The 14,930-nt window shown below is 37.2% G+C and overlaps 3 protein-coding genes across 5 annotated transcripts; 1 reads left to right on the top strand and 2 right to left on the bottom strand.

The window, feature by feature from the left end:
* Window positions 1–2,011: 2,011 nt before the first annotated feature.
* On the bottom strand, window positions 2,012–3,625 carry LOC114381056 (thaumatin-like protein). Its single transcript, XM_028340233.1, has 2 exons — window positions 3,395–3,625; window positions 2,012–2,880 (listed from the first exon to the last, which is right to left on the bottom strand). The coding sequence occupies exons 1-2, from the start codon at window positions 3,453–3,455 to the stop codon at window positions 2,186–2,188; spliced, it is 756 nt and encodes a 251-aa protein (XP_028196034.1). The 5' UTR covers window positions 3,456–3,625; the 3' UTR covers window positions 2,012–2,185.
* Window positions 3,626–6,954: 3,329 nt separating this feature from the next.
* LOC114382531 lies at window positions 6,955–10,794 on the top strand. Of its 3 annotated transcripts, XM_028342014.1 has the most exons (6): window positions 6,955–7,235; window positions 7,484–8,306; window positions 8,397–9,299; window positions 9,770–9,971; window positions 10,063–10,259; window positions 10,344–10,794. In XM_028342014.1, exons 2-6 carry the CDS (start codon window positions 7,499–7,501, stop codon window positions 10,421–10,423), a joined length of 2,190 nt encoding a protein of 729 aa, XP_028197815.1. In that variant the 5' UTR covers window positions 6,955–7,235; window positions 7,484–7,498; the 3' UTR covers window positions 10,424–10,794. The 3 variants fall into 3 exon arrangements, with proteins under 3 accessions (XP_028197815.1, XP_028197814.1, XP_028197813.1); XM_028342013.1 differs by having other exon boundaries at window positions 6,955–7,134; window positions 7,484–9,299; XM_028342012.1 differs by having other exon boundaries at window positions 6,956–7,235; window positions 7,484–9,299.
* Window positions 10,795–11,672: 878 nt separating this feature from the next.
* On the bottom strand, window positions 11,673–14,099 carry LOC114381322 (L-type lectin-domain containing receptor kinase S.4-like). The gene is made up of 2 exons (XM_028340543.1): window positions 12,762–14,099; window positions 11,673–12,650 (listed from the first exon to the last, which is right to left on the bottom strand). Exons 1-2 carry the CDS (start codon window positions 14,092–14,094, stop codon window positions 11,866–11,868), a joined length of 2,118 nt encoding a protein of 705 aa, XP_028196344.1. The 5' UTR covers window positions 14,095–14,099; the 3' UTR covers window positions 11,673–11,865.
* Window positions 14,100–14,930: the final 831 nt, after the last annotated feature.

Consider the following 14,930-nt stretch of genomic DNA (forward strand, 5'->3'; position numbering starts at 1 on the left):
GCCAGCTCATCATCTTTCATTCCCTTCCCACGTTTCCTCTTGTAAACTCTCCAAACCTGGGGCTTATAATTTTCCTCAAGGCCCACTTCATTATTTTTGTTTCTATCAATTGGGAGGACCTTTCAATTGACTTTATAACTGGTCTTCCAAAGTCTAGAGGGTTTGAAGCGGTTTTGGTAGTGGTTGATAGACTCTCAAAGTATAGTCACTTTTTATTATTGAAGCATCCTTACACGGCCAAATCTGTTGCTGAATTGTTTGTTAGGGAGGTTGTGCGCTTGCATGGGATTCCTATGAGCATCATTAGTGACAGAGACCCTATATTTGTGAGTCACTTTTGGTCGGAGCTATTTAAGTTGCAAGGGACTCAGCTGAACATGAGTTCTGCTTATCATCTTGAGACGGATGGGCAAACTGAGGTTACTAATCGTTGTTTAGAGAGTTATTTGCGTTGTTTTGCCTCTGAACAATTGAAGACATGGTCGTATTGGATTCCATGGGCTGAATTTTGGTATAACACCACATTTCATATATCTATAGGGAGGACACCTTTTGAGGTCGTATATGGTAGGCAACCACCAAGTATCATTCGTTTCCTAAGTAATGAGGCTAAGGTGGCTGCAGTGGCATTGGAATTAAGTGAAAGAGACGAGGCTCTGAATCAGCTGAAGGCTCATTTGTTGAGAACACAACAACAAATGAAAACGTATGCAGATAAGAAGAGAAGGGAAGTGAAATTCAAAGTGGGTGAATGGGTCTTTCTCAAATTAAGACCTCACAGACAACAATTTGTGGTAAAAAGGATTAATGCCAAGCTTGCTGCACGGTTTTATGGCCTTTTCAAGATTATAACTCAGGTGGGGGAAGTTGCCTATAAGTTACAGTTACCAAAACGGTCTAAGATACATCCTGTTTTTCATGTCTCTTTATTGAAGAAAGCTATTGGGAATTATTCTGTGTTAGGAGAACTTCCCAAGGAATTAGAGGTTGGTCCTGTTGATGACATATATCCAGAGAAGGTTATTGGCTCAAGGCTGATCACACAGGGGGGTGTCTCAATTCCTCAAAGCCTTATTCAATGGAAGAATAAGTCTAGTGAGGATGTTACTTGGGAAGACGATGTTGTCATACGAGGACAATTTCTAGATTTTAGCCTTGTGGACAAGGCTGGATTTAAGGAGGGTGGTATTGATAGAAACAAAAATAATGAAGTGGGCCTTGAGGAGAATTATAAGCCCTAGGTTTGGAGAGTTTACAAGAGGAAACGTGGGAAGGGAATGAAAGATGATGAGCTGACAAAAAGGGTGATGAGGAGCACGTGAAGTAGTTAGTATTTAGTGTGCGGAGGGAAGAGAGAATAATCACGATAGAATTTGGGATTGGGAGAGAGAAATGAGATCACCTTAAGGTGAAGGAAGCCGTTAATGCTTTGGGTTGATAGCTATCACTATCAATACATTCTATCTTTGTTTTATCTGTAATTTGTCATTTCTTCCATCAATATAATTACAGATTGTTCATTCTTTTGCTGTGTTATTTTGTTATTTGTTATATAAGCCATCATAACTTCACTATATTATAGGCAATTTTGGCACATAGAAGACAACATGAGCTATATGAAATTGGAAAAGAATATACTTCGATAGAGAGACTTTTTTAAAAAAATAAATAGAGAAAAATGATGAGTGTGAAATAGGTGTTTGAAAAAATTGTGTTACAATATCAAAACTAAATCTAATTGGCGTGCCAATAAATTAAGGAAAAATAATGATACAGGAATCATTATTCATTTAAATATCTTCCGACACTTCTCATGTTTTTCTCTTTATATTATTTCTTTTCTAGGTGTTGGATAACGCATTAAATTTTTATCAAACATTTTCCATTAAGGAAGACTCAGTTAACAATATAATCTAATAGTTGATATAATTGGAACACAATCAGTTAACCACAACTCCTTATGGTAGAATGCAACTGTAAGAGACTCAATCAACAATCTAATAATTGGACATAATCAGTTCATCACACAACTCCAAATGACATAGAGCACTGATAAGATCATAAATTTCCACCCTTGAAAAAATTGGCAAGACTAAAACAAAAGAGAATCACAAATTCGTTCAGACTGAATAAGAGAACAACTAAATTAAAAACGCTGAAAAGTGAAAACACCACAAACACATGATCAGTGTGGAGGGCAAAATGTGATGACATAGCGAGGTGCCACACAAGTCTTGAGCACTGCCGAATCATCATCATAAGCATAGCTATAAGCATTAGGGCAAACAGTCTTGAAAAGACGAGCAAACACAGTTGGCTTGCAATAGTATCTCCCACCAGCAAACTCACCAGTGCAGCAATACCTATCTGACTTTGCAGCCAAGCAAGCACTCTTGCACCCCACAACCTTCCCATTCCTCTCCACAACCAAAGAAGAAGGGCAATAAACGTTCAAGTTTGCCTCACACGCCGCCACGCCGCAACCTGCACCACCACCACCACCACCTTCCACAGGCTTCACTGACACTGGAAGGTTAAACCCATCAACCAAACTAACATCATAGAAATGCAATGGTGATTGAGAGGTTCCAAGGGTCATTTCTACTAGTGTAGCTGGAGGGACTCCACCAATTCCGTTGCATTGTAATAGGCCTCCACAATCACCTGTTTGACATGAACCTTTGGCTGTGTTTTGGTCGAAGCAACAACCTTGTCTGCCCCAGATTCTCCCTGACCAAACCTTAGGGACATGGATAACAATCTCTTCGCCGCTACCGAGGTGGAATCCACCATGTTTAGGTGAAGGGTGTCCTCCATTGCCGAGAATTCCTGGCCATACACTTTCTTTGCAATTGTTTACTATTATGAGTTGTGTTCCATCTGTGTAATTAACATAACATCACCATATGACACATTAACACCACAAACCATATAACTTGGTAACACTTCTTTTTTAATATATTTTATTTTCTTTCTTTTTAATGTTTCAAAAGCTTTTTCAATGCAAACGTGAGTAATAAGTACCTCATACCGCGGTTTTAAATTGTAGCCACATCATAAGTTTCCAATTTCTCACAATATCAAAGATGGCAATAAAACCACAACCAGGACTTAGGCCGTAACTTAAAACGATGCCTGATATAAACTATATCATGAACTAACTGTAACAAAAGTTTAAGTAAATAGGCAAGGCTAGTTTTAAATTACATTTTTTACAGTTCTCAATAATGTTAAGTAATAGAATAAAAATGAAGAGCCTGAAACATAATGTAACGTAATACAATGACTAATGAGTGAATTCAAGTAGTAATAATTAATGAAGAGAAATGAGTTGAGAAGCTTAATTAATTTGATGGGAGGGATATGTGATCGTGAGAGAGTGAAGAAGGTATACCTGTGAGGGAGATGGAGACCAGAATGCTGAAGAAAATGAAGTAATGTGAGGAAGTAGCCATTGAGTTTGGGAAAGTACGTGGAACCGTTTCTGCTCTTTCAATTTCTTCCCCAATTGTGGATGTGTTTCATATCACAGTGCTGCTGCATATAGAAGGAAAAACAAAGGGGAATGAGGTTCCTTCTTTTTAGGCATTTTCTACTTCTGTTTGAAAACCGTTTCCCACTACTTCACTTCTGAATTCTTATCCTTCATTACGACCAATTAATATCTGTAAAACAAAAATTACGCAGTAGTGATTTATTTATTTATGTTATAATTTTTTTTAATTAGAGATGAAATAAACATGCTTATTATTGGTATTTTATACTTTAGTTTTAAGAAAGTCACGAACAAAATATTTTCTTTAGCTGATTTAAGTTTTCCCTAAAAATCAAAAGAAAAAAAATGCTTTGGTTCTTATTTACTAATAGTATATTTTTATCTATGCTAAATTGCTAATAAACATGAAACTGTTAATAGTTTAATATCAAACTAGAAAAATTGGAAACTTTAGAACAATGAAAAATACCAATAAGTCGTTAGTTTGAATGGTATTGAATTCAATCCTCTTAAGCAAAATTTCATATTCTGAGTCATGTGGATAGAAAAAAAACGTGATAGGGAGGAGAGAATTCTACTAAAGTTGACTAGTCATGTTTCTAACAAAGATTAATTATCGGCAAAATCAGAGGATACTCCTATTAAGTCTGGATGCGTCGAAGTCACATTGAACTATACCAAACAATTAAATCCCTAAGGTTTTGATGTTAATAAAATATAAATTTTATGTATTAACATTTCATGCTTAAGCTACAGGTTCATCTATCTCTATGAGATATAAGTAGAAAAGTATGAACGGAAAGACTTTAGACGATAGCCAAAGTACCAGTCATTGGACGATACTGTTTCAGCGTCTAGTCTTGAGAAGACAAGTACTTTAGCACTTGGCTCGCAGTACAAAAGCAATGGAACAGTTACATGATCCTCAAGTACCAAAAACAATCATTAGAAAGTAACGTTCGTAGGTTCAGTAAGAAACTCATGCCATAGCGCATAAGAGAGAAGATTTAAATTGTCTTGTCTTGACATTCTTAATTCCTTTTGTCTTATGTTGTTAACGTTTCTTTCGATTTGTACACAGAAAGTCAGCTCTAAGTATCAGACGACAATGACAGATTATACTTCTTTGAAGATTTGTCGTAGAAAATGTTTGTGGTCCTCACTTTTTCTCTCTGTATAGTAACAGTCTCATGTCAAACACCAAAGCTATTAGACAATGGCTAGTTGAGATCTCTCAATGGATCGAAGCTATGAAGTCTCTATAAATCTTGAAGATGTTTGTGTTAAAGTGTGTCAAATCATAAGAGAATAATCTAAGACAAAACGAACAAGTGTTGTAGCATTGTTAGTTTACTGAACGAAGAAAACTTGAGCAAATTGAGTGAATCTTAGCTTTGCTAAATTAGCGAGTTTCATTGTATTCGAGCTAATTGTGTAAACATTTTTTGAGTGATTAAGAATATATGTTATATCAAACATATATTATCTGTGAAAGCCAAGAGTGACTCAGTGACATTGAATACTTGGATCTTAATCTCAGGAGGAGATTAAGTGTAATGTCAAGAGTAGGGGTGAGTAAACGGGCTCAGGTTCATAGACTGACTCTCGGTTCGTGCAGGCCGTGAACCAAATTTTTTTAAGAGTCCATGGTTATATGTAGGATTTTGGACTCGCCCTATTTAATCCGTGGATTGTGCTTGTTTGGACGGCAGGGTCCGCGGGTTGGCCCGTAAATCTGCAACCGTTCGCCATTAGCCAAGCCCCTAACCCACTTTCTAGTTATGAATCAAGAATAGAAACAGTAGGCGATTCTTGGTTACATTTTCGAATCTGTTATTATATGTTTGCTCTCATTTTTGTCGTTTTTGATGTTGAAACAGTTATCAAGATTTTCTGTTTTCGATTATCTAATAAATCATTTAAGAAAGTAGACTATCTTTCCATTCATTTCAAAATGTCTAGGATCTCTTCCCGAACCAAAAATGAATCTTTCGATAATTAATCCTAATTCCTAATCCACCACAACAACGCACAACACAAACTATTTCTTCTCCGCACGTTCCTTCTTCTCTGTCATTGCCTCCGCGGCTCATAGCCACAGCCACCACGATGTCGGTGTCAACCACCTGTTCTCCCCATGTGGATCTCCTCATGTGTGTGCACTGTGTAGTTTGTGTAGCAGTTGTTATCACTGCATAAGTTGTTTCTTTTTCATTGTGCCACAACCATTTATGGTTTTTCTTCATCTAATTTTTGAAATTGTAGTTTTTTTTTTAAAACCAGGCCTGCAAACCAACCCGTTTGGCCCACGGGGTTCGCGAGGCGAGGGCAAACCAATGTAGTAAGTTCTTGTAAGAGTGCGGGACGAGGTCGTCTAGTCCATTGCCAATGCGAGCTTATGCAGGCAGACCTTATGCAGGATAGACTGACCTGTTTACCCACCCCAAGTCAAGAGTGACCTAGAGAATACTCGTTGTAACTAGAAGTGGTATCTAGAGAATATCTAGTTATAATCAAAGAATTGATTAGTGAAACCCTTCAAGGTTTAAAGGAGAATGAGGCATAGCCCAAGAGATGAGGTGAACCAGTATAAAACCTCCATGTTTTCTTTACGGCTTTTATATAAATAATTCTCTTCTATAAGTTACTCTTACACTATTGTATCCAAGTTTTATGAATTGATTTTCTAAGCACAATGTGATTTTGAACCCCTTGGACAAAATCCATCGTCCATTGATATTTGTTTGAATTTTTAATTTTTTTTCGAAATATCAAATTTTTGTTCATTAAACTGTTCAATTCCATTTCTAGTATGTTTCAGGTACTTTCCATACTAATAATATGGTTAAAAAAATTACAAAATAGTAGTAAAGTTCTAGTGTTACAACTTACAATTTAATTAAAATAATAACAGTTTATATTTGAAATGATTTAATATTTAATTTTTAAAATTATTTGTTAATAAAATATTATTCATAAATATAAATAAATTAGATTAGTTATAAAATAAAATTATATAGAGTTGTTTAAATTGACTTGAATATAATAAATAAATATTTAATTTTAAAAATATTTTTTATGGTAATAGTCATTTAATAGTTAGTTATACAAGAGTATATATATATATATATATATATATATATATATATATATATATATATATATATTGTGTAAACCAGATATTATTCAATAAAAGTCAATAACTAATATTCTAAGGTACTATGTTCATGTAAAAAATTGACATTTTTCAATAGATAATTTTTTATTTATTTTCATACTCATGAATTAGAAATTAAAATCATAATTACATGTTTAAAAGGTTAAAATTATCTATCAATTATATTGCATATATATTTTAATGTTTGATTTCTAATTACCGAAAAGGGCAATACACCCAAAATATTTAAAAAGTAAACTGTAATATAATTATCTAATAATAAATAATATAAAAGCGGCAGAGTTGGGCTGTGGAGGAGAGGATCGGCACGAATATCGGTTTTCCCATTGCTTGTGGCAAAACAAACCGGTCCGGCTACCCACTTTTTACCACTGAAACCGGATCTATTCCAACCGAAGCCAACTCAATCGGATCCCTCTCTCTCTATGCCCTAACCGGTCCGTCCGGTCACTTCTCCACGGTTCTCCTCTTCTTTTCTCTTCGGTTCATTCTCTGTTCCTATTCCTCCTCTCCTCCTCCAATTTTTTTTTTTTTTTTAAAAAAAGCGATTCATCAAACCGGGTATGCACTTTTCATTTTCCTACTCTCTTTTTTGTTCTTCAATTTTCATTTTTTTCTTCTTTCAAAACCAGACCCAGAGGCTTTGAAAGATTTGATTTCAAATAAATATTGAAACTTTATAACAATTTGGCTGTGTGGAAACTGAATCCAGATTTGGGTCATGAGAAGTTGTTGTTTTTTTTGTTGCGGACATACTAACATGACTTTTGTGTTGTTATTAATGTCCGCTGTGGTTGATGTGATTATAGGAAAAAGAAAAAAAAATGGGTTCGAATCTGGAACCAGTGCCAATTACATCCCAGAAACATGACCCGGCATGGAAACATGTTCAGATGTTTAAGAATGGGGACAAGGTGCAGCTGAAGTGCATATATTGTCTGAAGATGTTCAAGGGTGGTGGGATTCATAGGATTAAGGAACACCTCGCTTGTCAGAAAGGGAATGCTTCAACTTGCAGCCGTGTCCCCCATGATGTCAGGCTTCACATGCAGCAGAGTTTGGATGGGGTTGTGGTGAAGAAGAGGAGGAAGCAGAGAATTGAAGAAGAGATTATGAGTGTTAATCCTTTGACCACTGTTGTGAACTCACTTCCCAATAATAATAATCGGGTGGTGGATGTGAATCAGGGGCTGCAGGCCATTGGAGTGGAACACAATTCTTCTCTGGTAGTGAATCCTGGTGAAGGAATGAGTAGGAATATGGAAAGGAGGAAGAAAATGAGAGCTACCAAGAATCCTGCAGCAGTTTATGCAAACTCTGAGGGTGTTATTGCTGTGGAGAAGAATGGATTGTTTCCCAAAAAGATGGACAACCACATTTATATGGCGATTGGTCGGTTTTTGTATGACATTGGTGCGCCTTTTGATGCTGTGAACTCGGTCTATTTTCAAGAAATGGTTGACGCAATTGCTTCAAGGGGGGTGGGTTTTGAACGGCCCTGGCATCATGAACTTCGGGGTTGGATCCTGAAGAATTCCGTGGAGGAAGTGAAAAATGATATAGATAGATGCAAGATGACTTGGGGGAGGACTGGCTGTTCCATTTTGGTTGACCAATGGACCACAGAAACGGGTAAAATACTGATAAGTTTTTTAGCGTATTGTCCTGAAGGCCTAGTCTTTTTGAGATCCTTGGATGCTACTGAGATTTCAACTTCTGCAGATTTTCTGTATGACTTGATAAAACAAGTAGTAGAAGAAGTTGGAGCTGGGCAAGTGGTGCAAGTGATTACGTCGGGTGAAGAACAGTATGGTATTGCTGGTAGACGGCTGACGGATACTTTTCCTACCCTTTATTTGAGCCCTTCTGCTGCTCATTGCATTGATTTGATTCTTGAAGATTTTGGAAATCTTGAGTGGATTAGTGCAGTAATTGAACAAGCTAGATCCGTAACAAGATTTGTGTACAATTACAGTGCAATTTTGAATATGGTTAAAAGGTATACCTTAGGGAATGATATTGTGGATCCCTCTTTCTCACACTTTGCGACTAACTTTACCACATTGAAACGGATGGTTGATCTTAAACACAATTTGCAGGCCTTGGTCACTTCTCAGGAGTGGGCGGATAGCCCATATTCAAAGCAAACAGCTGGTCTTGAAATGTTAGATTGCCTAAGCAATCAAACATTTTGGTCCTCATGTGACATGATTGTTTGTCTAACAGCTCCTCTCTTAAAAGTTATGAGAATAGCTAGTAGTGAGATGAGACCTGCAATGGGATACGTTTATGCTGGAATGTACCGGGCAAAAGAAGCAATTAAAAAAGCACTTGGTAAGAGGGAGGAATATATGGTGTACTGGAATATTATACATCATAGATGGGAAAGGCTGTGGCATCATCCTCTTCATGCTGCTGGATTCTACCTTAATCCAAAGTTCTTCTATAGTATTCAAGGAGATATACATGGTCAGATTGTCTCTGGAATGTTTGACTGCATAGAGAGATTGGTACCTGATACAAGAATCCAAGATAAAATTATCAAAGAGATAAACTTATACAAGTCTGCTTCAGGAGACTTTGGGAGAAAGATGGCAGTCAGAGCTAGAGATAATCTGCTTCCTTGTAAGTGGCCAATTGCCCATTCTCCTAGATAATATTAATATACTCAGTTGCTCTGTTGTAGCTTAACTTTCCCAACCTTAAGTAATTCCATTGAAAAAATAGAATCTATGCCCAGTATAAAAATAGTTATAAAAGAGTGCCGACGCCAAAACTGATGAGCTGAAAGAGGACAAAAATTGACTGTGTCAAGAATTTATTATGCTTTTGACATGATGACCAAAGCTGTATAAGTTGAAGTTGAAAATTTCTGTCTGAATTTTCTGCACAAGTAACTTGCAGTTTTAGAATCACTGCCAGCATAATTGTTTTCAAATCCTGCACTGATGGATTATAACTGTCTGGAGTTACACAAAATATGTGACTTTTATGCAGGAGAATTTGAAATTTCATCACATAAGACATCCACTTGAGTATTTCCTTTCTCTCATGACCACTTGTTAACTGTCTTTTCACTTTTGCTGTTTGTCTAGCTGAATGGTGGTCAACATATGGAGGGGGCTGCCCTAACTTGTCACGGTTAGCAATTCGTATTCTCAGCCAAACATCTAGTGTGATGTCTTGCAAGAGAAACCAGATTCCTTTTGAACAAATAATCAACACAAGGAATTATATAGAGCGCCAACATCTTACCGATCTTGTCTTTGTTCACTGCAATTTACGATTAAGACAAATGTGAGCTTAAACATTTGTATATATTGATAGATTGTTTTAATGCAGTTGCCAGTTGAAGGGAATTATAGTGTATTGTTTGATTTTCTTTCAGGTTTATGAGTAAAGAGCAAGATTTTAGTGATCCCCTATCATTTGACAACATTAGTAATGTTGAAGAATGGATTAGGCCGAGGGATTTATACATAGATGATGAGTGTGGGAACTCAGATTGGATGGCTCTGGATCCATCTTCTGTTAACACAATGCTTTTGAGGCCTTTGAATGATGAAGCTGAAGATTTGGGTGAAGGTAAGCTGCAGCATGTACTTAAATGGATATGGAAACAACCCGGTAGAAAATGTCATTAACTAACATTGTTTTCAACTCTTGTAGGTTATGATGATTATGAGATTTTCAGTTGTGGGAAAGATAGTGAGGATGAAAATACTGGAGACAAGTTGTTAGAGCAATAGGGTATGATCAGAAGAAGCATGCTTTTGTTTGTGGAATCAGTGCTGATAGCTTTCCACATTATTTGCCTGCATAAAAGGTGTAATATCCACGTGTTTCCATTGTTTCCCAAATGGTGGTTGGAAGAAATTATTAATCTTGGAAATAAATGGAAGGAAACTGAGGTGGTATGGTATGGTGCTTTCTGGACAACTGGGGTATCCTATTTATTGTTAGAACGAGCATGATTTGCAGTGTATCTGTACAGTTTACATGTACTGTATTTAATAGTTTTTTTTTTTTTTTCCTTTCTTGCACAACTAGAGTGTACAGCTCTTGCAGCAAACTGAAAACAAATGGAAAATCGAACCCCCAATTTTTTATTTTTGGCTAAGATTCGTCTTATGAATTACTGTGATAAATGATCACAAATATAAAAGCTGATGAGTGCTGATGAGGTGGACGTGACTGTATTACAGGTGTACGTGTATTATATTAGCTGCCAAATCACGTTCAACGTGAATGTTACTAGAGAAATTGATTTAGATAAAGTAAAGGGAAAAAAAAAAGAGAGAAAAGTTGAATGTGTATTTGACCAAATAATGGCCTATTTGATCCGATTACATAGTCATTGTAACAAAGGTATTGCAATTGAAAAATGTCATAATTTTTTTATTTAAAAGTTCAAAGCGATCTTCGTAAGTGAATTAAAGGGTGTCCAGAAAGGAAATCAGTCTCTTAGTTTATTCAGGTCGATCCTTGTCTCGGTTATACACTTGAGACAATATGTTATATGTATGGTGTTTTTGTTTGACATTCCACCTTAACTAATTCCCACTCTTCAGATAAAATTATTCCAACGCCCTTCATTTTTCATTTACATAAACTGAACTCGAGATTAAACACTTTAATTACGGTTAAATAAACAAATAAATCCCGTTAAATATTAAAAATCAAAATCAAATAATTCCACCTTAATTTAAAGGGAAAAACAACTATACAAAAATCTAAAAAATATAAATATGATGATATTTCAACATCCAAAATTTACAACAACTCCACCAATCTTATCAATTATTTATCTCTCACTTGATATATACGACTGATAATTCATTTTTGGTCACTTTTATAAACAAATTATTAATATGAATTTGTTATAAAATACTTTATCAATAACATGACATATGACACCGGTTAAATTTTTCTTTAAACCTACTAGTCAAATAGATCATTTTTATCGGTCAAATGATAATAAAAAAAATGCTGATAAACTATTTTAAAACATACGTATATTGATATTTTATTTATAAAAATGACCTAAAATAATCCATGAGTAGCCAATGTATACACTAAAATATGTCCAAGAAGTATTTCTCAAAATATAAATAAAGTTACTAAAAATAGAAAAAATAAGTAGGCACAGGCAAAGAGAAGAGAATCTAGTGCAAGCTGACAGTCCCCTTACCTACCGGCCACCGGAAAGTGACAGAGATGACGCAGATTCACTCTCCACGTCAAAAAACGACGCCGTCGAATACGAATGCGCATAACCCTTAAACTCCCCATCTCCACCACCTTCTTTCTTCCCCTCCACCAGCACCTCCGGCGGCGCCACCTCCCTCTCCAAGTACCTCACCACCTGCCTCATACTCGGCCTCTCCTCCGGCGCCTCCGCAGAACACGACAACCCCACCTTCACCACCAACAAAGCCTCCTCCTCATCAAACACCCCACCCAACCTGGGGTCCACCACCGCCAACACGTTCCCCACGCGCCACCGCTCCCACACCCACTCCACCAGCACAAGCTCCTCCGGCAGCGCCTTCACCTCAATCGGCCTCCTCCCACACAGCACCTCCAACACCAAAGCCCCGAACGCATAAACATCAGAGCTCGTCGTTGGCTTCCCGGTTCGTGTGAGCTCCGGCGCAAGATACCCCAACGTTCCCACCACACGTGTCGTGCTAGGGTTCGAACCGTGCTCGTAAAGCTTCGCCAAACCAAAATCACCCAACCTTCCGTTCATTTGGTTATCTAACAGAACATTCCCCGCTTTGACGTCTCTGTGAATTACCGTTTGCTCCCACTCCTCGTGCAAATAAACCAACCCCGAAGCCACACCTTTTATTATCTTAAATCTCTGCTCCCAACTAAGTATTCTTTTCGGTTGCTCGAATAGGTATTTGTCTAAGCTTCCGTTTCGCATGAAATCATAGACCAGTAAAAGGTCGTTTTGTTTCCGACACCAACCTGCTTAGAAAAATGTTACATCAACACCATTGTTGTACTATTTAACACCCATAACCCATAGAGAATGATTAAAAAAAAAAAAACAAGGTATTTGTGTATGATTGGTGTCACCTAGCAACTGTACGAGGTTCCTGTGACGTAGCCTTCCTATGGTTGAGATTTCTGACACGAACTCCTGCATGCCTTGTTTTGATTCGTTCGAGACTCTCTTCACCGCGACTTCGATGTTGGACTTGGGGAGCACCCCTTTGTAGACGCGACCGAATCCTCCGAACCCAATGAGGTTCTTGTCTTTGAATCCTTTTGTGGCTTTGTGTAGCTCCTTGTATGGGAATCTGTGTGGCCCTACAACTTCCATCTCCCAAGCTTCGATCACCTCGCTGTTCCTCATCTTTCTCAAGAGGAAATAATAACATGCTAGAGCAGTTGCTGCGAGTACTGTTGGAATGATCAGTGAAAGGGAAAGTGCAAAGATTAATCGCTTTTGAGGTTTGCTGGAGGCAGAGAGCGAAGGAAGATTTTTCAAGGAGAGAGTTTTGGCGTCTCCGTTTATTTTGAAGCTCCAACCTAAAATATAGTGGGAGCTTGAGAGTAACCCAGTTGAAGAAGAGAACCCCACGTACATGGAATCTTGGATAATTTGTGAGAGATCTACTTTGTATGACAAAATTGGTGAAGTGGGTTTGGAAGAAGTTGTGGAGAGTCGAACTTCTAAATTGTTTTTTAAGGAATCGTAATCAACCCATGCTTGAGTCACTTCACCACTCTTCAAATTGAGCTTCTGCTTATTATTTGTGGAGGTAAAAAACGCGGCTTCGACGGATTTGTTGGATGCCAAGTTGTTGAGGTTGATGCCGACATGATTGCCATTGATGTCCCCGAACTCGAAGTCTTGGACGGTGTCGAATTCCACCGCGAAAAGGTGGTTTGAGAAATTCCCCACGTCGTTTGGGTTGAGGAGACCCAAGTACTGGCTCGGGTACGCATCTTCAAGCGATCTGGAGCGCGAAATGGTGAAGGCGAAACCGTGGCCACCGAGTTTTGGGTGCTGTGGGATGATTGCAAACGCAAAAGCGGTGGAAAAGGAGAAAACTTTGGTGGCGTTTTTGTTTCTGTGCTTGAACTGAATTGGGGTTGGATAAAACGCGTGCCCTATTACTCTCTGAGTGTCGTTTGTTAAACGAAGTATTCCCTTGTGCTCAATCACTGCTCCTCCATTTAAGGTTATGTTGGAGGAAGCAGCACCACCAAACCCATTGAAGAAAAACTCTTCTTGCTGAGATTTTGCAAGGTTTGTGACCATAATGGTCATAACACAGAGATGAAGCACAAGTGAAAGTGTTTTGGTTTTGACCATCATGAGGCAGAGCAAGTGAATAATAGAACACAGAAAAACTCTATTCACATGTAACATACTTTGTTTTAATTTATCAAGAGCAAGCATTAATAAGTAAGCATAATCAGTGCGGTGTGGTGTGATGTGTTGTGATCTAATAGTTTGTGGGTTATAAACTGAAACGTGGCTATTACTTGTTTGTTTGAATTCTTTCACGTGTTTAATGTTTACCATGGATTGTGACTGAACATAGCTCTACCATTTTTGTATCTCATCATAATCGCCCACTTCCACTTCATTTTATTTTTAATATAAGTCAGCTTTATACCATTTTATTAATTTTATGTGTTGCTATCTCATCCTATTGTCCTTTTCCCTTGAAATTTGTTATTCACTATGCATATGTTTGCATGTAGGCCATACTTGGTGAGTTGTATGGCTGAATGTGGATGGCATGTGATGATGTCAAGTGTCTCTTTCTTTACAATTTATATGTATGGATTAGACAATTTTTTCCTTCTTTTGTTGGATTTTTAAATTCAGGTATATTACTGGAATATAATCGAAAGTTTATTGACTTAATAATATTATTTGATGTGCAAGAGTTTCATTCTGGATTATAGTACATGTTTCACAGTGTTTCAGATATATAATAAATTGAGAGTCAGCGTCAACTCAGCAAAAAAAACTGTCATTTTCCATGCCTCATGTTTTAAGTGACACAATAAGTGTCTGAACATGCAGGTAAAATAACATAAAATATAATGGGGTGGATAGGTTTGGCTTTTGAAATACTATACACCAATTTTTGTTAGCTAGTCAAAACGGGAACCGACTTTTAGGTGATATCTGTATGTGAGTTGAGGTAGAAATAGGTCAACATTAGCAATTACATTTTCTTTCAAAAAAGTTGTGATTATAAATTCTTTTATATATTTAAATTG

The sequence above is a fragment of the Glycine soja genome, chromosome 13, assembly GCF_004193775.1.
Source record: "Glycine soja cultivar W05 chromosome 13, ASM419377v2, whole genome shotgun sequence".
Taxonomy (NCBI): domain Eukaryota; kingdom Viridiplantae; phylum Streptophyta; class Magnoliopsida; order Fabales; family Fabaceae; genus Glycine; species Glycine soja.